Genomic DNA, 27,295 nt, shown 5'->3' on the forward strand with positions numbered 1-27,295 from the left:
ACGGGGGGGTAAAGAAAGCGGATTGCCGCGCTCCCGTGGCCTCTCCGCGACGAGCACTAGCGAGGGACGCGGTCCAGGCTCGAGGTGTGGGCGGGGCTTTGCGTGACCACCCTCCTCGCTCGCGGTAAGAGTGGGAGTGCCCGCCCTCAGAGCGGAAGTGCCCGCCAAACGGAGGGACGGGGCTGAGCTGGCGCTGGATTGCCTCGCGCGGGGCTCGAGCGTCGCTGTCATCGCTTCAGCGCGGGAGGAAAGTTGGGCTCGCGCTCCCCTTCGCAGGCGGCGGCGGTGGCCGGCGGCGGCGTCTCGGATGCGGCGGAAGCAGAAGCGGCTGCTGCAGGCGGTGGGGCTGGCGCTGGCCGCCCTCGTCTTCCTCCCCAATGTGGGGCTCTGGGCGCTGTACCGGGAGCGGCAGCTGGATGCCGCCGGCGAAGGGCGAGGAGGAGCGGGAGGCGGCGCTGCGGGGGGAGCCCGCGGGGGGGCGCCGCCAGGAGCAGCCGCCGCAGCCCGAGAGGAGGCGCAGGTGAGAAGGTGGCGGCGAGGCGCCTTCCTCTCGCCCTCCGGCAGGCTCTGGGGGAAGGCTGTTGCTCTCTGAAAGGGACGGAGGGGGGGGGGTCCTTTAGCAGGGCGGGCGGCAACGTGGACCGCTCGCTATGCCCTCCGCCCTTTCTGAGGGCCAAGGACGGAAGGGGACGCCTGGCTTCTCTTGGGGGGGGTGAGACCCTCCGCGGAATAGAAGGGAGAAGGATCCGGGAGGTGGGGGCCGACACGGGGTGCGAGGGGGGGGGCGGAGGGAATGGAGGGGATGGAAGGAAGCAGGGAAGCTTGTATTTGGCCCACGGGAGAGAAGAGAAAGAGCATTTTCGTAGTTGGAGGTCTTGGTTTCCTCTGTTGGAGAAGAAAGGCCAGTGATGAGTAGAGTATTTGGGGCGGGAGAAGTTCTTTTACTTTAGGGGACAAATATCTATGAAATGAGAGGGTTTGCAGCTGTCCCATGGGCGTCCAGTTTTTCCCAAATCGGTCTCAAAGAGCCATTCCCCGCTGCAATTTCTCCCGACCCCATTGGCTTTGAATGATATTGTAGTATCCTTTTAATTACGCTTCCTCTTCTGTTGATAGCGACTCCCTGGTGCTTTCTCTTCTGTTGAGCAGCTTTTTTTCCCCAAAAGACAACTGACCTGGGATTTGAAACTCACACTACAGTATTTGATGCCCTTAATGTTTCTTTTTAGTTGAGGCATGGTTGTCAGCTTTAGTTTATTCGTTAGTCAGATTTATACACTATCTCGTTGTATAAAGTGATTCTGGGAAGTTTACAATAAAAGATCACAATCCTATACAAAAATATCAGAAGAACAAAAACTAAGTATGTCATTTGTACCTAAGGCCTCTTCGGTTCAAGTCACACCAGCCAGTTAAGAGTCCCATGTAGGTTTCAGTTCTGCCCATAAGGAACCTGAGAAATAACATCACACTTTTAAATCATTTTTTTTGAATTTTGCCATTAGAAATCCTACTCCTTTTTAATTTGCAAGAAAATAATTAGATTTACTTCTGAATAAAAATTGTACATATAGATCTAATTGATTTGATGGGGTTATCTTGTTAAATATTTAAACTGTTACAGAAATAGTATGTTATTGCAATCCTGTACTCTTCAAGGTTTCTTTAAGCAGACAAGAATCTTCTCTTTTCCTCCCGAAAAGAAATGCTATATGAAGTTAAAAACCTTCTGATACTGTAACATACAACCATGGTAATAATTTCTTCCAGAAATTAACCAGACAAAATTCAGTAAAATATAACTTTGTAGAAACTACTGACCTTAATGAATGCTGGATTTTAGCAAGGCTATTCAATATGTGCTAGAAATTTCTATGGACGTGTCACTGATCACACCATGATTTCATTGCACTACCCCAAACTTCATATTGAAACTCAAGCTTTCATTCTACTGTTTCATGCAATATTTCAAATTTTAAGAAATAATTTTTAAACTACTATGGGTAAAATTAACCAGAGTCTAATGAATTATATTTGTATGTCCTGAGAAAGAGAATCTGGTGTGAGTGTTTATAGTCATTCTCTGTTCTGACATTAAGCAGAGTATTTGCATGCTTTGTTTGAAGTCAGTTTACCTTTCCATACCATTAAATCTGACTTCCTGGTTTATTTGTTCGCTTGTGTGACTGCAAGAAGTATAAAAATTGCAAAAAAATCACTTGATTTTGTGCCATTTAATGTGCCATCCTCATAAAACCAGAGTTAATGGTTTATTAATGTTCAAACCAGGCCTTTGATAGTGAAAGCCCAGTCCTTCTAAATCTAAAGTATTTACAAACTGTAATAGAAGGACTAATAATTTTCTGAAAGAAATAGCCATTATAGTGCATTTGTTATATACATTTGGATTTAAGGAAGATAGCAACATTGTGGAAATATGAAAGGGGAAAACTATTAGATCATGAGTATGCAGAATTTTATTTCAAGCATTTTCCTAGCTATATCTTTAAATTAGAGCTGAATAGAAGTGAGTAAACATGGCTTTCTACTGGGTTTGCAATTTTCTAATAGGATTATTGCTTTCGTGCACAAGTGCTTTTTCTTTCTCCACTCTAAATGCTGGATAATAGTTTTATAAAAGTATCAGTTATAGCTGTTGATTGCTGCTTTCACTGTGCTTGTAAGCTGCCCAGAACTGTTAAATAAGTTAATAGCATATACATTTTCTAATAAATAACACCTGTCATTCCCAAAGAGCAGTTTTACTCAGAGATGTGGGCTTTCTGAATCTCACCAGGAGAAAGAAAGAGAATGTAGACTACTGTGTTTCATATATAAGACATTTCAGTGATAAATTAGTATTAGTCAGCATAATGTGGACTCCACAATTTCTATAGAGTTATAAGCACTGTCTGGCCCAGTTTCGTTGAATTATGTTCTAATTCTATAGCTAAGTATAGAATCATCGGGAAGTCCAACTATTTATATGCTTGACTCTTTCCTTGTCATGTCTTATTAAATATAAAAATGGAACCAGAAATTTATTTTTTAAATAAATAAATACATAAAACTATTCCAATATGATGATGATAATGATAATAGTTATTTTTGTTTAACTATTGATTTCCTGCATAAAATAATTGAGTAGTGGCTACTCACTTTTTAAGGTATTATATTGCCTCATTTATTAATAAATAATGCATTTTCATTATTTTGTTAAAATAAAAATGAATTAGTGGTGAAAACCTGCAACAAACCTGCGAACCATAATTGCTGACATATATAGTTCATAAATTGCATGATCCAAGCAATGTAGACTAATAATGCAAGTGTCATTAGAACACACACTGATGGAGGAAGTAAACTTTTAATAGTTCACACATCATTCCTCTGTATTAACACTTTTTGCAGAGCTATCTCCTATAACACGGGTGTCAAACTCGCCATGTCATATGACGTGTCACAATGTATCGCGACTTTTGCATTGCTGGAGCTGGGGTGGGCGCAGCTTCCGTATGATGCAACCGGCCCACGGGCCGGCAGTTTGACATCCCCGTCCTATAAAGTTGTTTTCAGGTTTTAAAAGCATGTTTTTCTTTTCTATCTATAAATATATTTAAAATATTCCCATGTGGGAGCTTTCTTATGATTTACAGCTATGAAGGTATGAAAATTTATGTTTTGAAATACAATGATTAGCATTCTAAACAGATTTTTTTCCTAATGATCCTTTCACTCTTTAGTCTTCCAAAATCTCCAGTCTCACAAAATAAAGCAGCAACAACAGCAAAAAAGTTAGAACAGGGGTCTCAAACTGGGGCGGATATGTCACGTGCTGGCCATGCCCACCACACCTCCGCAGAGGCAAAAAACATTGCGATACGTCACGATGTATCATGTGACACAATCGAGTTTGACACCCGTGAGTTAGAATCTACAGTTTTGCTTTTTGTTTTTCTAGAACCAGTGATGTCAAAACTATAATATGTATGTCAAAGATGATGCCATGATGTTTTGGGTCACATGCAAGCATTTCCCAACATCCAAAAACAATTATTTTTGAAAGCACAACCCATTTATATGAATTTTTGGGAGGCTACACAATAATGGGGGATGCTGCTGCATAGTCTCTGGCCCCTCCAAAATGAGTTTGTTTTACTGTTATTTTATTTTTGTAATATTATTTGATGTTTCTTTATATAATACCTAGCACGACACATGATTATTTTTTCAAACAAATTTGTAGAGAATTGTCTCTCTTGTTTGTGGGGAGATGTCATGCCAGCAGAATCAGATTAGGCATTTTCTGAATTTTTGACATGCCGAGCCCAAAAGATATACCATCACTATCTTAAACTAGAGCAATTTATTTCTTTGTTACATAGAATGTTAATCCCAATATTTAGAGATAATATAATCATTACTATTGACATAATGTTAATTTTTAACATAATGTATCTGGGGAAGAATTGATTCTGTTTAGAATCTAATCATATGCTTATATTCATAAAGTGCTTTGAAAGAAATGCATATTTACACTAGGTTTTGTACTCATGTATTGTTTACAAGGAGTTTTGTATTTTAAAAAATCATTCTTATCATTTTTCTAAAGGATGCATTATTTTCTTGAATGTGCAGGTATCATAAATAATTCAAACATATCACCTTGATATTTATCTTAAGCACTTTTTGTGGTTCTAATGGTAATTGTAATAGTATTAATGAACAAGATAAATTAAGTCACATCACTTGGCAATTCAGATTTTTCATATTATAATCTTTCTTAAATAAACATTTAAATTATGACATTAATATTTTAGCACTTGTCTTTCTATTATATGGAAGGATTATATGAGCCTGGAATTACGGCTGTAAACTATGCTGGTCATTAAATGGGTCACCATGTGACCATACCTGATTTTATGACTTTTTTGTGGCAGATATTAAGCAAATGCCATTGTCACTAGGTGAATGCCACAGTCATTAAGTGAACCCATTTAGCCAATGGGCATTTTTTAATTGAAAAGTGGAAGTAAATGCAGGAAAAAAAGTCATAAATTGTGGTCATGTAACTACGGGACACTGCAAATAACAGAGGTCCAGTTGTCAAATGCCCAAAATGAATCATATGACCGTATGGTGAACAGACTTCAACACTTCAAAACTGGGTCATAAGTATCTTTTGGGGATTCATTGTAACTTCAAACGGTCATTAAATGACTGCTCATAAGTTGAGGACTACCTGAAATTGTTATCTGAGCCAGTACCACTTTAAAATATCAAAATAAAAAGAGTGAAATGAAGTGCTGTGGGATATAATTATCCCATATAAGAGAAGATATTTTAAAAGTTTTAATAGAAATTTGTGGTTACTGATTCACCACAAACCTAAAAGCAGAGACCAATGAATGAGGATTTTGGATATGCTTCATATCTTATCAAACTTTTTATGTTTGAACAAATTAATGAAAGCATTTCTGCATAATGTGTCCTAGAAAAGTACTTCTGCTTGTCAGTGCAATCATATTTGAAAAGATTGTGCACCTGGATTTTTGAATAAATTATTTTTTCTCCCTTTTGCTGCTTCATTTGTTTTGTCAGGATTTCTTTTAGGAGGCCTTGGTATTGGATAAAATTTATGCCAAATTTCAATGAAAATCCACAACCAATTGTGTAATAATTTTCTCAAAATATAGTTTGTTTCAACTTTCAAACAAATAAATGGTTTATCATGAAATGATTTACAGTTTATAGTGATTAATTAGTATAATTTCTTCAAAAGGTACATCTGATAAAGTTATCTTTTGGCATACTAAGTCATGTAGACTCTTATGACATACAGTCTTTAAAAATTAAAATAATATAGTAATATGGTGTTTAAAATAATTTAGTCTGCCACATGTATTGTGTGTTCTAACATAGATTTAAGCAATGGTTCCAGTCACCTATTTTCTTAAAAGCCCTTCTAGCTTATTTTATTTTAATGCTTCTATACTCCCCAGTCACAGATCTGGGCAATGCACAACAATGAACATAATAATAATTTACACTAACTTGTTGAAATAAAACTATCTTCAGGACCTTTAGAAATGAAAAAAAAATCAGGATCAACTATTCTTCAGGTCTAATGTAGTCCCAAATTTGAGGGCTATTACAGAGAAGAAATATCACTGAAACCAACTGAATATAAATATAAATATAAATGAATATAAATCACTGGGGCCTGACAGATTACATCCCAGAGTTCTGAAGGAGCTGGCAGATGTTATCTCAGAACCATTGCACCACATCTTTCAAAAATCCTGGAGCACTGGGGGAAGTACCTGAGGATTGGAAAAGGGCTGATGTGGTTCCCATCTTCAAGAAAGGGGAAAAAACAGACCCAGGAAACTAGACCAATCAGTTTAACAGATGACACCAAACTGGCAGGAGTAGCCAACACCCCAGAAAACAAAAGTCAGGATACAAAAAGATCTTGACAAACTTGAACAATGGGCCCTATCCAACAAAATAAGTTTCAATGTGGAGAAAAACAAAGTTTTACATTTAGGTAGGAAAAATCAAAGGTAGTCTAAAGAAAATAAGAAATAGGGGAGACATGATAGCAGTATTTCAGTATTTGAGGGGCTGCCACAAAGAAGAGGGGATCACATTATTCACCAAAGCACCAGAGGGCAGGACAAGAAACGGTTGGAAACTGATCAAAGAGAGAAGCAACCTGGAATTAAGGAGAAACTTCCTGACAGTGAGGACAATTAACCAGTGGAACAGCTTGCCTCCAGAAATCGTGGGCGCTCCATCACTGGAGATTTTTAAAAAGAGGCTAGACATTCACTTATCTGAGATGGTATAGGTTCTCCTGCTTGAGCAGGGGGCTGGACTAGAAGACCTCCAAGGTCCCTTCCAACTCTATTCTATTCTAAATTGTATACCTTTTACACCAATGAGGCAAGATTCCCAGCAGGACTTGTCTAGTTAGCCCGACAAGATAGGCAGAATCCTATTTGGCAAGATGCTCCTTATAGATGCTGTGCCTTGTAGTGTTTTATAGATAATGACCAGCATTTTGAATTGGGACCAAAAGCCTATTGGTATTTGATGTATTAACCTCAGAATAGGCATAGTAGCAAATCTTTTCAAATAACAGTGGTTGCTTTGTTCTGCAAAAACTTCCAACTTTCTAGTCATCTTCAAAGGCAACTCCTCATAAAATAGTTCAATTATATGATGATCAAGTCACTCTTACAAGGATTTCCTGGTCTACAATAGAACCATAAGTGGTGGTCTTGGCTTACAATCAGAACCATGCTTTCCGTTCATATGAGCTCATATAAATGTGTGTGGCTGCAGCAAAATGACTGAAAGTTTATACAAATAATAAGTCTTTACCTGGCCACTGTAAAATACCAGGACAGTATCTGATGAAACATCTCTAGGGAAAAAAACATTGCAAAATCAGAATAATATAATGGAAAATGCCCTTTTTGTCTTCTTGTTTTCTGACAGTATGGTAGGTAAAGAAAGACTTCCAATAATACCTCTAGATGTTGGACCAATTCGTAGAGAAGCAGTGAGACTTTCGTTTAAGTCTCTAATCATTTTAGTGATTAACAGGCAATCCACTATGGTTGCTGTAATATTTCACAAGTATTGGTCCCACTGACTAATTTGGTTAGCATTAGCTGAAATATTTTGAATGCCATTGAATTACTCAGAAAAAATGAAATTAATTACTACTCTGTGTATACAGGGATTGGTAATTCAGAGTTATTTGCCAGATGCTTATGATACCCAAAGATTGCATCAAGAAATTCCTCCACAGTAAATAAAAATAATGAAAAATAAAATGGCTAATGTTTCATGAAGTTAGCAAATTGTATGGAAACTAAAAAGATTACTGACTACTGATTTTGACACAATCACATAAATGTTAACTAAAAAAACTAGAATGTATTTCCCATGGTGTATTTTGCATGTACAGGTAGTTCTCGGCTTACAACTGTTAATTTAATGACCGTTCAAAGTTACAACAGCACTGAAAAAAGTGACTTATGGCTGTTTTTCACACAGTTATAACCTTTGCAGCATTCTCCATGATCAGGTGTTCAAAATTCAAATGCTTGGCAACTGGTTCAATTTTATGACGGTTGCAGATTCCCTTTTATAACCTGATAAGCAAAGTCAATGGGGAAGTCAGATTCACTTAACAACTGGGTTACTAACTTATCAACTGCAATGATTCACTTAACAACTAAAGCAGGAAAGGTTGTAAAATGGGGCAAAACTCACTTAACAAATGTCTCACTTAACAACAGAAATTTTGGGCTCAGTTGTGGTCATAAAAAAATTTTCTTGGAACTCTGCTAGAAAAGGCAATGACTAATCAGTTCTATACTTTTGCTAAGAAAATATTGCTGTGTCCGTGTAATAATCAGAGACTGAGCTTGAATTGAATGTAGCTGTCCAGAGACATACATCAGTGTCTTTGGGGAGGTCAAAAAGAAAGAATGATGAGTACAGGAATACTATTCAGGTTCCAACCATTTGTGTGTGCAACATTGAACATGTAGACAGTAAGGGGCAGATTTCAACTGCACTACCACAACTGCAGTATTTTAGGAACAAAAGTGTTCCTAAAAGCATTACAGGAACAAATAGCTTAGGTAGGAGGAGTCTAAATAAGCATAAGAAGGACTGAGTATTTTCAATAAAAAGGACAATTTGATTAAAAGGGCTCTATAATACTAAAATGCTCCTACTGAAAGGACAAAAGAAATGAGATAGTATTGGAGGAATAGTGTACAGGTAGTTCTTATGAGCACAATTGGGATTGGGATCTTGGTTGTTAAACAAAGCAGTCATTAGGTGAGATGCCCAAGTAAGGCTTCGCTCAAGCTATTGCAATCCCAGATCTTCCAGTTGTGGTCATTAAACATATGGGGCAAAAGAGCAGGAATGGGACAACTTGCCACAGCCAACTTGCTATGCCAGCTCGCCATGGTCAACTCGCTGCGGGACAATTTAACAATTCTATTTAATTATTTAAAATAACTAAAAATTATTTTAATTTTTGCCATTCACATTTCATTCTGTCCCTCCTTTTGCATCCTTTCTTTAATGATTCTATTCCACCATTTCCTTGATATTAGTGTAACTCTTGTCCCGCAGCGTATTGTCATGTGGAGAGATGGCCGTGACGAGTTGTCCTGTACAGAGTTGGCTGAGGCGAGTTGGCTGCAGCGAATTGTCATAGACCCCAAAAGAGCTGCCTGCCAAAACTGGACAGGCAACTCTGCTTCGGGCACGAAATGGACCTCTTGCACTGGGCTGAAAAAACAAAGCGGGGATCACAAAGATCCCCACTTCGTTTGTCCAGCCCATCGCAAGAGTTCCTCTCCCCTCCACACTGGGCTAAAGAAATGAAGCAGTGCTTGTGAAGATCTGAGCTTCATTTCTTCAGCCTAATGAAGGATTTTCCCCCCTCCCCTCCCCATGCATGGAAGGGAGGGAAAATCCTTTGGCAGGCAACAGCACCTCGTAAGCTTCCTCACTGGCTTTCTGGAGGTGCTAGGCAACCAGTAAGTGCAAACAGGTTGCCAAATACCAGTTCACAATCACATAATTGTGAGAGTGATGGTTTTAAGAAAGCCAGAATTGCTATATGGAACATAAAACACCTTTCGGAGCCATTGTAACTTTGGACTTAAACGACTGGTCCCAGGTCAAGGACTACCTGTGGTCTTGAAAAGAAGAGCATGACTGCTGGCTGGAAACATTAATAGGAGGACTCAATACATAACAGCTTTATGGCATAAACCTATGGCATAAATTTCTTATTATAAATATCACCTCCTGATTATTCAACTAGTTGTAGATAAATACTTTTTTCTTGTCAGTATATATTTATCTACAAGTCAAAGTGATGTTTCCATTTATTCTTCTTGAATCCTAAACAAATGTAGAAAAGCAGTCAGTATGTATGATAATGAATTCATGTTGCCTGAATATAAATAAATTACTAAAATATAAAACAAGCTAAAATAATCTGACAGCATTTAAATGTAGATAAGACTCTAACATAGTATGTGAAAGAAATGTATGCTTTTTAGGACTTGTATACTGGACAAAAAGCTAAATTTTAATTTCTATGTTTTTACTTAGCATTTTATATGATACCATTTAATCTTGCTTATAGTAAAGAATAGGAGGTTGTGGAGAAATTTAGAGAAGGGGTCGGGGGAAACCTAAATTCTTGCATCAACAGTTCCAGAAATTGTAAAAGCCTACAACATTTGCAAATGTGTATAAGTCTCATTCTTCATAATGTTATTCTTCTGAAATCCATTGTGACTTATATTTGCATTCTATAAATAATAATATGCTTAAGATGTGATTTTCAGAGTTCTAGGTTTTAACACTGTAGTTTTATTTTTTTCAATAATATATGGTTGAAATGGGACCTTAATGACCAATGCTGATAATGTCCAAAATCCCATTAATTAATTACATCAGAGGACATTATTAAAATGCAAATGAAGCTGGATTTAAATTTTTTATTCAGTTTCAAAAAATGAATACAGTAGGCAATTCTAGCTTCAGTGTGTATTATAATGTTTAGCCCCAGATGTTTAATACATAACTGTTTTATGGATTTTAAGAAGCACTTCTAAAAGCTAATTGTTTGGCAAAATTTGAAAGGGCTATAAATATATTTTTGAAGAGGATATTGCAATAAGACTGTGAACTAAGCTCTAGGATTTTATATTCACATTTTTTGTTTCTAGAGATTTAGGGCTAAAGAACATTTCCGTATCATGTAGAAAGTCATATGGATGCTTTAGGGCCAGATGTTTTTCCACTTTGTTGGCAGGGAAGACAAACTACTACTTAGTGCCTGACATTTCTGAAAGGAAATATACTTAAAAACTGTAAAGGGCAGTGTGTGGAGGGGGAGAGCGCTGCAATAAATTATAGTTATCCTGCATGAATGAGTTGCTAGTGTCAAAACATCTTTGGAGTATTGTTCAAACACAAAAGAAGATTATGTTATTCCCGAAAGGTGACTTTCATCATTATGAATAAATTAAAAAAATGATAAAGAAGATTTCTAATGTTAGTATTAACCCAATACTAGGCCGGCCCACAGCCCAGATGCATCAAGCGGAAGCTGCGCTTATCCCAGCTCTGGCAAGGGGAAAAAAGTCGCGATACATTGCAACACGTCACATGATGCGGCGAGTTTGACACGCCTGCTTTAATGGTACGAAGAAGAGGTGCCGGAAGAATATTTTGCATACTTTTGCTGATCGGGAAATGTTTCTGAGTTACCCACTTGCAATGCCAGGAATTTAATGGAACCCTGTCAGTTGATTCCAAAGTTACATCTCCACAAAAGTGGTCCTTCAGTGTAAATTAGAAATCATCTCTACATTCTCAGGCTGAAATTAACCCTGAAAGCAAGTTTTTTAAATAAATAAATAAATAAATAAATAAATAAATAAATAATAATAATAATAATACTAATACTACCATCACCACCAAGAATAATTAAAATGCAGCATAAAGTGCTGCTGGCAAGTAGATAGAAAGAAAACTGCAGACAGGTTGGTATTCTTTATTACAGTCCAAGGCTAGCAGCTTAAAATAATATATAGAGACATATGCTTAGATAGTAATTTAATAAAAAATAAAACAATAATATGTTTAAAAAAATTAAGTTTTTAAATTAAAAATGCCATATATAGTCCTGCTTGTAGTGAGAGAAATAATCTAATTCATATGAAATAAATCTGTAAATAATTTTCCGCCCTTTTTCCAAAGTTGAGTAACAATGCAGAAAGAAGACTTCAAAAAATATAATTTTTAATAGTTGTGTTTCTTCAGAGTTTATGTCTTTGAGAAACACAAAACAGCTGTTGCTTCTTTGCTTATTTTACAGATAACTCTACTTCAGGATTTTAAAATTATGTTTGAAGCAAAAAGTCATCTCTGATTAATGTGTTATAGATATGTTCATTTGTCATTATTTAAGAAGTGTTATTTCTTCCATAGTTTACACGTGCCTTTTAAAAAAATAATTCTAAATATTTGAATTGAATTTGAGATATAGGTGTTCTTACCTGTAGCCTTGTGAATTAAGTTTCTAGGTGAGGTGGGGGGGCATACAATATAACAAACAAACAAATAAATAAATAAAATCCAGTTCATGCAGGTTCTTTGCCCCTTTTCTTAACATCCTGAAAAGCTATGTTTAAGGGGAAGAAACCACTCTTTTTTAAGGTGGAGTAACTTGTAGTAAGTAGCCACAAGGTCCCCTAGATCTAATAGAGTATCTTTTTCATATCTACCTGCCCATGAACTTAATATGAGGATATCTATTTGTGACTGCTGAATCTCTTAGGGATCTGCCTTGTGGGTAGACTAAGGAATGACATCCTTAGGATCCCCAACTATCCTGTTGGGGAATTCTTTTTCTACTAAGTTTTGTTCCAAGAATGCAAAACAGTTTAAGAAATGCCTATTCAAACCTTTGATTATCCTACTGATGCTGCTATGCATTTCTAGTCTGGTTTGACATTATTCCCCTTGGATCAAAGTTTTTAAACTTGTTTAAGATATTTGAATGGTTATTCTAGAGTTGTTTTAATAAGGAAAAATCAAGCAAAAAAATCAGTCAAGAAAGGAGTGAGAATTGATAAAAATCAGACAATGGTATTTTGGCCAAGCCAAATCTGATTTTGAAGAAGTATCAGGAAAATGTATGGGACATTTTCATTGTATGGGGTTCTTCGTGTGCTATTTTAAATTAGTTCCATTTCTTTTCCTCCTTCTCCTTCCAAAACATTAAATTGTTGGCTTCTATTGAAAACAGTCTTTTATTTTAAAACAGGATTGTGTTGGATGTTCTTATGTGTTTATATGTGTACAGATACATTTTATGTATTTTCCCAGATAGTTAATTTACCAAAATAATTACAAGATTTTAACAATACTTTTTCATGCACAAATATGTAGTAACACACCATTTCCTTTTAGAGGTAAAGAATGTTATGCAACAAATGTAAAACGTAGTAAAAAAAAGTAGTAATTACAGGCAGGAGTTATGAAAAAAGAAAAAAAATAGCTAAATTTATTGGGGGGGTATTTCTTCCATCAAATCAATTATGTATGTATGTATGCATGCATGCATGTATTTGATTGATTGATCCATCTCGTAGCTAATTCTCTGAGACTGCCTGGACAAGTCCCTGTAGTTTTTTTGGCAAGGTTTTTCAGAAGTGGCTTGCCTTTGCCTCCTTTTGAGAACTGATAGAAAATTGTTGGCCCACAGCTTTGTCCGTATGGTGGGACTAAAATATGGTGGGACTAAAATATGGCAGTTTCTAGCCTGATGCCTTAACCATTACACTAAACTGGCTCTCAGTATTATTTCATCAAAATTGTTCAGATTGTTTGGTATATGTTTTAAAGTATTTTAAAGTAAAACAAAACTTATTTGTTTTATTTAATTATTAGTTGAATTTATACAACAACCCACAGAAAAGCAGCTCTACAGATATTCCTTGCTGCCTTGATCACATTCTTTGTAACTATCTTTTCCTGTCTGTACACATTCTTATCTCATTTTTTGCTGCAGACATTCTCTTGCAGGCATTTTTTCCTCATCCTCGGCCCTTTTCACCTATTCATTCCACTGTATCCTTTTTTCATACTTTCTATTAGCGTATCTCCAAATACATCTGTGGTACTCTCTAACTGCTTTGTACTCTGTTGCAAGCAGCTTTCCTATCTACTTTTCCTTGTGTCCACATTCTACACATTCTCTTGCAAAGTTAACATTCCAGCGTTTTTTTTTAATATGAAACTAGTGTTTTCTCTTTATAGTCATTCTACTTTCACCTTTTCCCCCTTTCTTCCATGTTCATTTCTGACTATGCTGATTACAGTTTTTCTCTTATTGCATTGTAAATTACAGGTTGTCCTCAACTTATGACCATTATGGATCCTGCCTGCTACTGTCATAAGTCATGATGTTTGTAAAGTGGGTCATCATGCGACTGATCCAATTTTACAACCTTTTTTTTACAGTGGTTGTTAAGGAAATCACCAGTAAATCTGAAGTGTGTAAGTGTCACTGCTGTTAAGTGAACCCAGTGTTTACTTTGGGGTGTTTTTTGCTGAAAACTGAAAGTGTAAAACAGAAAATGTGGTCACATGACCACAGGAACTGCTAATAGCCAAATATGCCAGCCAGTTGCCAAGCGCCCAAAATGCTGTCACATGACTGCAGTGGAGGGCCCTGGTCATCAAAACTTTGGAAACGGGTCACATGTACCTGAGGGGGGGGGAGCATCGTAACCAATTGTAAGTTGAGAACTACCTGTGTCTGTTGAAGTACAGCATAAATAAATACTTGTTAAATAGATCAATTTTACTGGACAGACTTGAACACTGGGCGCTATCTAACAAAATGAAATTCAGTGGTGAAAAAAGTAAGGTTCTACATTTAGGCAAGAAAAACCAAATGCATAGGTATAGTATAGGGGGTACCTTGCTCAAAAGTAGTAACTGTGAGAGGGACCTCAGAGTCCTAGTGGACAATCATTTAAATATGAGCCAGCAGTGTGCTGCAGCTGCCAAAAAGGCCAACACAGTGCTGGGCTGCATTAACAGAGGGATAGAATCAAGATCACGTGAAGTATTAATACCACTTTACAATGCCTTAGTTAGGCCACACTTGGAATATTGCATCCAGTTTTGGTCACCACGATGTAAAAAAGATGTTGAGACTCTAGAAAGAGTACAGAGAAGAGCAACAAAGTTGATTAGGGGACTGGAGGCTAAAGCATATAAGGAACGGCTGCTGGAATTGGGTATGTCTAGTTTAATGAAGAGAAGGACGAGGGGGGACATGATAGCAGTGTTCCAATATCTCAGGGGCTGCCACAAAGAAGAGGGAGTCAAGCTATTTTCCAAAGCACCTGAAGGCAGGATAAGAAGCAACGGATGGAAACTAATCAAGGAGAGAAGCAACCTAGAACTAAGGAGAAACTTCCTGACAGTTAGAACAATTAACCAGTGGAACAACCTGCCTCCAGAAGTGGTGAATGCTCCAGCACTGGAAGTTTTTAAGCAGAGACTGGACAGCCATTTGTCTGAAATGGTATAGGGTTTCCTGCCTGAGCAGGGGGTTGGACTAGATGACCTCCAAGGTCCCTTCCAACTTTTATATTATTATTATTATTATTATTATTATTATTATTATTATTATTATTATTATTATTATTATTATTATTATTGATTAATACATGTGTCGACTAAGTTAGCTGTACAGGTAGTCTTTGACTTACAACCATAAGGGAGCCCAAAATTTCTGTTGCTAAGCGAGACAGATGTTAAATGTTAAAACAAAATGTAAGTCGAGGACTACCTGTAATTATGTTCAATTCTCTGCTTATGGTAATGACAGGATGTCAGTCATTTTTAGCATATTTTCTCCACTATATTATTATCAAAGCTAAGTTTTACTCTAGGCATGCTCATACTATTCTCTGTAAACTAGGAACGTAATCCAGTAGCTATATGTCAAACATTCTGTTCCCTGCATCTCACTAATTAGGAAGCATAAACAGTGTACATCGAGTATGTAGATATTTAATTTAAAATTAAAAAAGATACCAGAGTGAATTTACATTTTAATGGATTGTACCTCATGGGGTTTTACAGAAATCAAAATATGTTCACACATGCAGCAAGGAACAGTTAATTTTCATATATCCCAAGAATCTCCAAAGCCTGAGAAGTATTTCAGAGGATTAAAAGTACTGTACTTATATGGAGAAACAGACTATTGTGCAAAGAGTACTCTAGTCAATGGCATCTTGGGCCAAGGTAAAAGCTATCAAGACATTGATACTAATACTGGCTCATCATTAGGTCTGCACTAGCTCGTTATATTTTAATATTTAAACATTCAAAGCAAATCGAATGTACTGTAATGTATTAGTTAACACAAAGGGAATTGCTGTTGTGATTTATATTTCTTCTATAAGTATCTTAGGTAACAGCCGGAATGATATTTGAGAGTACAATGTGATTATTCTTGGCTCTGATCTTCCTGTTTTTGATATCAGCAACTAAAAAATGTAGATAGTGTTAGGATTATTTTCCCGGTTTAATATACTTTCAAACTTGCAAAGTTTTATGTAAATGAAAGTTTAGAACTGCATGGAGTGGATTTTTTGCTTTGGTTAGAAACCGCTTCTTCCTCATGGTAAATGCTTAATAAAGTTTAAAATTACTGGATGTAAATAAAATTTCACTGAAGAAGTATAAATGATGTAATAAAGTGAAATACTGATAATCCTTTACTTACTACCACAATTGAGCCCAACATTTTCATTGCTAAGCAAGATAGTTTATTAAATGAGTTTTGCCTCATTTTACAACTTTTCTTACCACAGTTAAGTGAATCACTGTAGTTGTTAAATTAGTAACAAGGTTGTTATGTGAATCAGGCTTCCCCATTGACTTTGCTTGCAGGAAGGTCACAAAAGGTAATCACATGATCCCGGGACACTGCGACCTTCGTAAATATTTACCAGTTGCCAAGCATCCAAATTTTGATCATGTGACCATGGGGATGTTGCAACAGTCATAAGTGTGAAAAAGGGTCATAAGTCATTTTTTTCAGTCCGTTGTAACTTCAAACAGTCACTAAACGAATGGTGGTAAGTCAAGGTCTACCTGTAAAGCATTCAAGTACCCATGAAAATTAAACTTCATTGAGAATATAATTCAGGACGGTTCTAATGTATTCATATTTTTACTGAATTTCCTTTCTATTGCCTATATTCTATTGTCAGAAGGCTGAGTAATTTTTAAATGTTTTTTGGGCTGCTTGTGGATGGAATATTGAATATTCACCATACTTATATACTGTACCTATGTATCCAAGCATTTCTGCTGTCAAATGACTATTCTTACTCCTATTAGATTCCCTTTCCAAAGACAAAATCCCCAAAAGATTTTTGATATATTATGTGGTTGAAATAAGGAATTCCAAGGTTACACAGAGGAAGTTGGGTTGGGGGGAACCCTGCAAAGAAGCCTATGGCAAATTAATTCCACATCATGCAAGAAAATTCCATGGTTGTGTCCACATAGTCATGAATTAAACTCTATTTGAAGAGTTTAATTAAAAGCTGTGCTGTACTTTGCCTTGAAGTAATCTTTGGAATTAATATCGTGTACTTAGTATGTTCTAAAGTACNTGAAGCTCTAAAGTAGGTTTGTGTTATGTTTTTGTTGGTGGTTGAGGCTGGCACAGCTTTAAGGTCACCTAATAAGTACGTAAGTGCAAAGTGAATTAAGCGAGAGATTTTTTGCTTCCCAAATCTACTTTTTAGATATTGTGTTACAATTATTTCAATATGCTACTTGATTATTAATGGGAATGATCAAAGGTCGAAATTCTTTCTGAAAGAAAAAAAATGGATTTTTTTTTCTGGAAAGATTACAAGTTTCAAAGAGAAAGATTTATAAATGCAAGTACAGTTCAGACAGGCACCATTTTTTCTCATCCACCATTTTTTCTACATCTGTTTTCTTTACTTAACATCTCCTGAAAGGTTTAGTGCCCTTTGTTAAAAAAGATCTGGAGAAAAAAAAAGAATCTATTTTTGTACGCTCTGCACAACATCCTATCTTGGTAATTCCACCCCTTCGATGTACTTGTATCCGTGCATGTGCACACTTCAGAAACTAATTGAGCCTTTCTTCAAACTTCTGGGTCGAGTGCTTTAATGCACCCCCTGCTGTTTTCAGAGTTTCCTTTGCTGTCTCCCTGGCAGATTCACCCAGCTTGAATCGTCCGTTAGTAAGAAACCCTGTTTTCTTAATAAGAGGTTGCTTCATAAAAAAGAATGAAGAATAGGAGAAATGTTTGGAGGAAATTATAAACTATAATTTTTAATTTCCTTTACTACACTATTTTAAAACTTATTCTTGGTATTATTTGAGAGAAACATGCCTTAATGTTTCCTTGAAACCTCTTAATTATCAATTATGTGTCTTCATGGAACTTTGCTTCCCAGACTCTAATAATTTGAACAAAGGGTACAAATAACAGCATCTCTTCCAATATCTGCTGGTTTTGGCATTGATACCTGTTTCTCTTGCTTTTTTAATTTGCTTCTTTTTCTTATTCCCCTTAGGGAATAGGAACATCTACCAACAACCTTGAGTAATACAGGATGATCAACCTTGATTTATTCCAGGGAATGACTGTAGTTCAGCTGACAGTTGCATAGAGAGGACCATTTGTGTCTGTTTGTATAAACAGGGTGAAAACAATGGGGTAAATATTCTTTTATATAAAAATTAAGAATTTTATGTTTGAATGCTCTCGGATCATATCTAAATGCATGAACATAGATCAGAAAAGAGCTAGGTAAAGTCCTGTGGATAATTAATAAATATTAAACTGAAATAAAATCTGATTTTGATTTTAATTTCAAGTTTAATTGATTTAAATCTGTTTAAAACAGAAAATCAGAGCTGTCTAATAGAGATTATTGCAACAATTGAAAATGGCTCAGTGTTTTAGGCTGGAGCTTAAAATGGAGCATGATGGGCATTTTTAAGATCTCTGCCTTAACTAAATTAAGTCAGTATAATATAATTAACATGGGAGGTGTTGATAGATAGATAGATAGATAGATAGATAGATAGATAGATAGATAGATAGATAGATAGATAGATAGATAGATAGATAGATAGATAGATAGATAGATAGATAGATAGATAGATAGATTGTACTTCTGCTTTGCATACTAAAAAAATGTGGATTTATATCTACCTAGCTATACCATGGAACAGATAATTCAATAGATGTAATAAGAAGACACAGTGCTGAGAGAGAGAGGAAAGTGGGCCAAGACCAGAAGCCTCCAATACTGGATTCTTCTTTCCATACAGGGCCATTGTTACTAGTCATACTATAAATTCATTTTTAAGTAATAGTTATTAGATTATACACAGTTATTTACAATGCTCATATACTGCTAGGAGGATTGTTATCCTGAAAGTTGGAGTAAAGTAATATAAGAAGAAGAAAGAGTTGGTGATAGTCCTGAACAGATTCATGAAGGAACAATTCCAATGAATTTAGTGGGCTTTTACCCAACAGATTTTTTTTTTACATATAAATGAACAATATCATATAAAATAGCCATCTTTATATTTTGTATTAGCTATCTTCTACTAAAACTCTTTTGTCTTTTTGATTGAGTGTAATCTTCAGTGCAGCAATCTTTGAACCAAGGTGTCTCAAATTGCTTTCAAAATCCAGAACCCATGACTTCAATCCAGTGGGATTGAAATTTGACAAAGTTATGGCTATTTCAGTATTGCTACGCTACTGCGTTACTATATTGCCACTGTCAGCTGTGGTCATATGAATCATGATTTCTGATATTCCCTGCCAGCTTCCTACAAGGAAATCAGTGAGGGAGACGACAGGAAGTTGGAAATCGCTCCCATTCCTGCTGCTTTTTTGCCCACCCATAATCACTCTGTTTAGGCAAGAAAATATCTCGGAAATGATGACCTAATGGCACATAAGTTATCACACTTGTGGAGTGTTATAATCTTACATTTAGAGCAACTAAATTCATACTTTGGATATAGTATGAAATTGTTTATAAGATAATACTCCAAAGTAAGTTGGCGTTAACTACTATACTAAAAGTGTTTTTAAGTAAATAGTTAATTTTGATATTGCTGCATACTTCTATAACTTAATTGACTGTTTTTCTATGGAAGGAATTGTTCTTGCTTACTGATAAGAAACATTGAATATTACAGTAGCTGTTACTATATATAAAAACAGTTCAGTATATTTTATAGGGCTATAAGGTTTTGTAAAACTTTAATAAAAGCATGATGAGCTAAAAAGAAAAATCCATATTTCAAATCTGTTTTTGTTGTGTTATAAATCATTTTCCAGAATTATTGTGTCTTACATTGATGCCACCAAATAGGAAAGAATGATCCAATCTGGTTACAATATTGCATTTCCAGTAGTTTTAAGAAAACGAATTGTCTATTTTAGCAATCAGTACTAGAATAACACACAATCAGCAGAACATCTTATACTAATTTTCTCTAATACTAATGGTAAAATTGATATTTTTCTTCCATTAATATTCCTATTGTAGCATATTAGTGGTGTATTCAGTTTCTGTATTATACAGTAGTTTATTCATTTTCTGAATCATCCCTCATCAGCCATATAGATAAATCCCAATAAATTATCTGAGTTTTATGTGATTAGTTTTTTTAAAAATTCAGTCAAACCTCTTAGTGTTTTACCATGCTTTTGTAATTGATTTAGGAACATATAAACTGATCAGTAGATATTGAAACCAATGATGAGGCTCTGAATATTCTGTAGAGAATTTTGAAGGACTTCAATTTTGTTTTATTAATAAGTAAAACTTGCAATCTATATGAATTATTATCCCTCCACTGGTAAAATTGCTTTGAATGTTCTCCTTCATAAAGTTAGATATTTCATATTGAAGCAAGAGATAATAAAATTGGACTCTTACCCGATTCCTCTTATTTTTTTGAGATGTTCTAAAATGTTGCTGCTTTCATTTGCTTCTCTGTCTCCAAAACCCATTTTCCTCGTAAGTTAATTTTTTTCACAGTTATTTTTGAAGCTGCATAACACTTTAAATTCTTTATAATATAGAATTATCTTCTATTAAAACTGTGCATAAAAAGTGTGATGTATATCAAATAATGAAAAAGTCATCCTACTTGATTTAACCAACATCTGACAAACAAAGAGGACTTATCTATATTAATTTTGAAATCAATGTAGGCTCTTAAGGATCTCAAGAAACTACATGGATACTTGCTCTGTATGGGGATTTCATATTATTTTAAATAATTATACTGTTAATATTGATATTACAGTGGAGTCAGCTTTCTTTGAGAGGTATAATTACCAGAAGAGCAACAATGTTGAAGAGTGCACCAGATGCAGGGCTTCACACTCAGTCTTATGAAGACATTCCAAACATTAGAATCCTGAAGTTCTGAGCCAATTCAACAAGATGCCCAAGCAGCTGAAATCTGTATGGGCACTGGCCTTTAATACTACCAGTAATAATAATCTGATATAATTGCTCTGAAAGCCAATTAAGCATCTGATTCCCAAGGATGTACTATCAGTTAACTGAGAAGGGCTTTGGGAGAAAATAGAACACAAGGAAGAAATAGCTGGAGAAAGAATCCATCAGATACAGAGGAGCAGAAGATATTTTTTTTTTGGGGGGGGGGGGGAATCCAGAAAGGCAGGAAAAGCAAATCCTGTGTGAATTTAGATAAACAGTGGGAAACCAGGGTGGTTTGGGTGCAGATAAACTTGCCAAACAGCAAATCCAGGGATGATACCACACATTTTTATGGGTGTGATTGAGGGGCAGAGGAAATCTCTGTGGGCACGTCAGATTCTTTTTATGAGGCAACAAATTTAGTGTATCACAATATGTCTTAACTGAAGGCCGTAGAAGACAAGTATGTTTTTGGTAATGACGTACATCTGTCACTGTTTATATTAAATAAATAAAATTATTGAAATAAAACATACCTTATTAATAACAGTAAAGGATATTTTAGTAAAATAATTTTTATAGCTAAGACATTGATTCTAAATTTTAATGGAATTATGTGTTTGCACATTGGAACATATCTCAGCCATGCAGGACTAAAATTTGTTAATAAAGTTTTAAATCAAATGTTGTATTTAATCTTGACTATAGTGACAACAAAATGGCAAAATCATGTTGAAGGGAAAAAAACATTAAAACTAGTTCCTTAAAAGTACTTGCAAAATACCTTCAGATTCTTAAATTGCAAATGTGTTCTGTGGGATGAAGTTTAAAAAGCATTTCTCTAGCAGTCTGAATAATTATATTCATCTGATTTTTTTTTTTAACAAACTGATTATGAAAATAAAAATTGAAGGAAATTATTTGGCTTTCTAAGGAAACCCATTAAAAACGTTGTCTGGAATAGAAGTTTAATCTTTATTTCCAACATAAATTGGTACACATCTAATTAGCCCATCTCTTTTTTTCTATTTTATCCTTAGTATTTATAACAGTAAATAAGACAATGTATGCAAACATTATCCAAGGTTTACCATTTAAAAAAATATTATCCTTACACCTACATTCATAAATATAACATCCAGGTTTTTTAAAATCTATATTTTTTATCTCTGGCTTATATTTTCTGAGGAAAGGGTTAGAGGCAACAAATATTAAATAAGTGTGCTTTTTCTTCCTAGGATTGTTAGAGGTTTGATACCCTGCATACTTGTAGGTTCTTGGCTCAAAAACAATAATAATAGTGTAACCTTTATTTCTGCATACTGTACTTGTTGAAAAAAAAGAAATTGGATTATATATAAGCCAAGATGTTTTGCTTTTGTATAAGGTCAGCACATTCTTAATTAAATAACTGTTAAATGGAAACATTCTGATTTTTTTCCCAATTGGATATCTTCTAAACCTATTAATTTGCCTGCTTTCAAAGATTTTGCGTTTATAAATTTAATAAATTATTATGGCAGTCACATAGCCAAATGTTTAGGATGGATTTGATATTTTTATCCATATTGTTGTTGTTGTTATTTTCAAAGGGAGCCAAGACACATATGTATCCATCTCTCTCCCAGCCCTTTATGTAAGCAAAGTATCAGAGGAGTAGAAGGGAACGGAGATGGACATTCTAGGCATGGAGCAGCTTTACTATGGCTCTCCTCTTTTTTATTTCTCATATTCCCTTCTTTCTTTTGCGAAGAAGAAATATTGCAGGCTGTAAATGTGTTTCTGCTGCATTTTATGACTCTTATTTATGGCAACAACAGCAGAAATGGTTGGGGGTGCAGCATGGACTATAAGATGAATTGACCCTTCTTTGAGTTGGTGCTGCTGAGATCATTTTCCCAAGCAGATAACAAGAATTTCAGTAAGTCTGAAAAGTCTTTATATAGAAACAGGATACCAAAGGTTACAGTTTTTTAAGAGATTATGCGGTCTCCAAGAAACCAAGAGTTATGACTATAATTCTTTTCCCCTGTTCTCTGTGAATGCCCTGTGATAAGCTTAGAAGGGTATCCATCGCTGCATGAAAGAATATATAGGAGAAAGGACGCTCTGAAGATTTCACAAGCAAGTAGAATTTTTAGGATTTCAAAATTCATTTGTTTAATAAGGTGCTCAAAATTTCATGTTAAGACAACAATTTTACAATATAGTCCGTAAGCTTTTGATTTTTTACAAATCCTCATCAACTAAGATAGTAATCCAAGTAAATAGTAATATTACTGATTTATGTAGTGCCTAAGTGTTAAATCGCTTTTTTAAGTTGCCTAAAAAGAATATATTTTATCAGGAATCAATTCTCTATGTATGGAGTCTGTTCCATTAGGCTTGGTGTATTGAGTTATGAGCATATCTGAAAAATGATTGTGTGTTAATTATTTTGCTGTAATGAAAATACTTTCAAAGGAAAAAAAGGAATCAGGAATATTTTCATAGTGTAGCTATAGAGGCTGGTATATGAAATAACATCTTCATTAACAGTACCTAGTGAATTAATAGAGGTATGGTTTGAAACTTGGAACCCAACAAATAAACTCTTTTTATTTTGGATTTCTTATACAAAATATCAAATAAAATGTTACAAATATAAATTTCATAAAACATAAAATATAACTTAGAAAAGTGGCTTATCAGATATTCAGTATGGATTTTGAGTGTGTTTACAAAAGTATAACAGCAATCATATTTTTAAAGGGCTTCCATGCAAGACAAAGGAATGAAGCTTACCTTGGTAACCAACAAAGAAAAAAAGACTGGCATGACAGAAAAGCTATAAAGAATGATTTGCAGAGAACAGGTTTGTATAACTCACTCAATCTTAACTCCATAAAGGCAAAATAGTACTAAATGCAATGTACTAGTGGATATGTTCATGTAACTCAAAAGAAACTACCATTGTTAACCCTTTTTTAAAAAATCAGCAAGTCATTAGCCCAGAACAGAAATTGAACAAGGCTTCCCTCAATTCCTAATGCCTTTTTTCACTGATCATAGACAAAACCAGGGCTTTTTTTGTCATAGAACGCCCAGAATGGAGTTCTGGCACCTTTTTTGGATGGAACCTTGTAGGGTAGGCAAGGCGGGTTATATGACGTGTGTGAGTTCCAGCACCTTTTTTTTTTTTTTTTTTTACAAAAAAAGCACTGGACAAAACCCCCATAGAGCCTTGCTTGTTCCAGAAGACAGGAAAAATGTTCTCATTGTTTTCAAGTTTTGTAAACAACAGCAAAAAGCATGGCATGGGGCCCTAGGAAGCCATTTTGATATCTGCTTTTGTTTGTGCCATCCCATGTCTAACTAGTTCAATGGAAATGCAGGCACAGTGGACAGAGTAGCAGGAAAAGGAAAATCTGTAAGTCATACTTGCCAGTGTTTATATAAGAAAGGAGTGTTTCTTGGAAGGCTTAAGTACTCCACTGTATAAGCCTTAGTAGTATATATAACATTTTAAAGGAAGAGAAGAAATGGTAAACATTGTTAAGCAAAACAGTGAATGGGATAAGCAGGTATTTCAAAACAATTTGTAACAAAACAACATATGCCTGTTGTATCTCCATGTTTCAAGAAATAAAAACTGGCAATGCACCAGCTATGCCAGTAGTAAACAGTAACAATTCTAGATTTGACTCTAGTACTGGAAAAGAGATGGGTGACAAGAAGGACAAAAAATATGAGTGAAGCTACAGTAGCCATGACAAAAGCCCTATTTTAGTCTGAGAGTACGTTGTATAAAAAATAGTAACCAATGTAGTTGTGTTGATTTTAATAAAAAATATATTTAGTGATAAAAAAATGGCTGGTGCATTAGATAACATAGAGTAAAGAGATTCCCATTCAGTTTTTTTTATGAACAATTGGTCTCCCTTATATACTATAGCAGCAAAACAAATGAATAGTGTTTCAATATTATGTTGAAAATTAAAAATGCCTGATCGTTTGTATGTCAAAATGGAGGGGAGAGGGGAAATTTCATGAATATGGTAAATGGTGCCTTTCCTCTGGAAAGGTATCTCCAGTAGACTTGAATAGCCCTGACACTGCTATCTTTTAAACTTGCCTTGAAAACCCGACTTTTTCCCCAGGTTCTAAGTGAGGGTGGAGTGGTGCATCCATCTGAATAGGATGGGCTGCTGGAACTGGGTATGTCTAGTTTAATGAAGAGAAGGACGAGGGGGGACATGATAGCAGTGTTCCAATATCTCAGGGGCTGCCATAAAGAAGAGGGAGTCAAGCTATTTTCCAAAGCGCCTGGAGGCAGGACAAGAAGCAACGGGTGGAAACTAATCAAGGAGAGAAGCAACCTAGAACTAAGGAGAAACTTCCTGACAGTTAGAACAATTAACCAGTGGAACAACCTGCCTCCAGAANCCTGCCTCCAGAAGCGGTGAATGCTCCAACACTGGAGGTTTTTAAGAAGAGACTGGACAGCCATTTGTCCGAAATGGTATAGGGTTTCCTGCCTGAGCAGGGGGTTGGACTAGATGACCTTCAAGGTCCCTTCCAACTTTACTATTATTATTATTATTATTATTATTATTATTATTATTATTATTATTATTATTATTATATTTGTTATGTTTGTGGTGTGTCTTTTTGTCTAGCTGTAGCCATTTTTTTAATTGATTTATTACCACCCAGAATCAGTGTGAGTTGGGCAGCCTTATAAATTTAAATTGCAAAATATAAGGTATGTTGATTCATCAAGATAAAAATCTGATAAGTCTATTGTGGCCTTTTTCAAAAGGAGAAAATTACCAAAATGTCTCTTTTTAGCATTATCCAATATTCATAAACTGTATAATCTGCTTCTTAAATGGGGAGTTTAACAATTTGGGGTGTATTATTAAGAAATCCCAGCTGCGGTCCTAGAATATAGGACTAGACTATGACGAATGAGAAAAATTCAACAGCTTCTTGAATTTTGAACATGGATGAAATTATTGCTCTTTTAGATGTGGAATGTTTTAAGATTACTCCTTGCCTTTCTTATCTCTGCAGGAAATGGAGAACAAGGAAAACCATATCCTATGACTGATACTGAGCAAGTGGACCAGGCATATAGGGAAAATGGTTTTAATATTTTTGTGAGTGATAAAATTTCTTTAAACCGTTCTCTACCAGATATACGACATCCAAAGTAAGTATAGAATTTTCTTATGGTTGAAAGTATGAGTTTTCTTATTTCTATAATTTATTTTCCTGCATTTTCTCTTAAATGCCATTCCAGCTAAAACTAATATTTTTGTTGTCAAAGTGAGTTTCAGCTGATGCATTAAATATCATATCTAATAGCATGACTACTTGGGTTATGCATTTTTTTTAATTTAAACAGTTCCATGTTTGAAACACACCTATTTGTACTTTAAACACTTGCGAAACAAACAGGTTTTTCTTGAAACACTCTTTCAAGATAAAAACAGTCTCAAAATGTTCAAAACAGCCTGTTCCATATTTCAGATGGAGCAATTTGCAGTCAGTATGGGATGTTTCAGATATGAAAAAATTTGCACATTGCTGCTGGTGGGTGAAATTCAATAATAAGGTATTGTGTAATGTAACCAATGCCCACAGTTATCAATTGTTCTTTATAAATTGAAATAATATGTTGTTAGTTAACTGGATGTTTAATATTTACATGAGATAATAGAAGTGATTTCTTTAGGTGCTGGAGCAGTGATAATATTTATAAATACTGATCTCTTCATTTTTAAGCTGCAATAGCAAGCTATATCTGGAACAACTTCCCAACACCAGTATAATAATCCCATTCCACAATGAAGGATGGTCCTCACTTCTTCGAACAGTGCATAGTGTTCTCAATCGTTCTCCTCCTGAACTGATAGCTGAAATTGTGCTGGTGGATGATTTCAGTGATAGAGGTACATCCAATGTATAATGTATTTGCTTGACTCGACAAAAACAATGTTATATATTGGATTATTTTGCACATACAATACACAAAATACATTTTAATGTTGGGCTTCTAAGTACTTCCTCTGTTGTTTTTTTAAAAAAATTAATGTATTTTATATGTCACACTTATTCATTTTTAATGTTAAGGAAAACATTTTTTTCTTGAATTAAAACTTTTAAAAAAGAGTTGCAGAATTAGG

General features: G+C 35.3%; 1 protein-coding gene across 1 annotated transcript; it reads left to right on the forward strand.

Moving 5' to 3' along the window:
- Nucleotides 1-307: 307 nt before the first annotated feature.
- On the forward strand, nucleotides 308-27,061 carry LOC107297745 (polypeptide N-acetylgalactosaminyltransferase 10-like; the record flags this gene model as incomplete). The annotated part of the gene is made up of 4 exons (XM_015827107.1): nucleotides 308-466; nucleotides 23,877-23,979; nucleotides 26,181-26,319; nucleotides 26,895-27,061. Coding segments are annotated over exons 1-4 (568 nt in total), but the record flags the coding sequence as incomplete, so codon positions are not given.
- Nucleotides 27,062-27,295: the final 234 nt, after the last annotated feature.

This window comes from Protobothrops mucrosquamatus, unplaced genomic scaffold (assembly GCF_001527695.2).
Source record: "Protobothrops mucrosquamatus isolate PMUCROS unplaced genomic scaffold, P.Mucros_1.0 scaffold3496, whole genome shotgun sequence".
NCBI classification, from domain to species: domain Eukaryota; kingdom Metazoa; phylum Chordata; class Lepidosauria; order Squamata; family Viperidae; genus Protobothrops; species Protobothrops mucrosquamatus.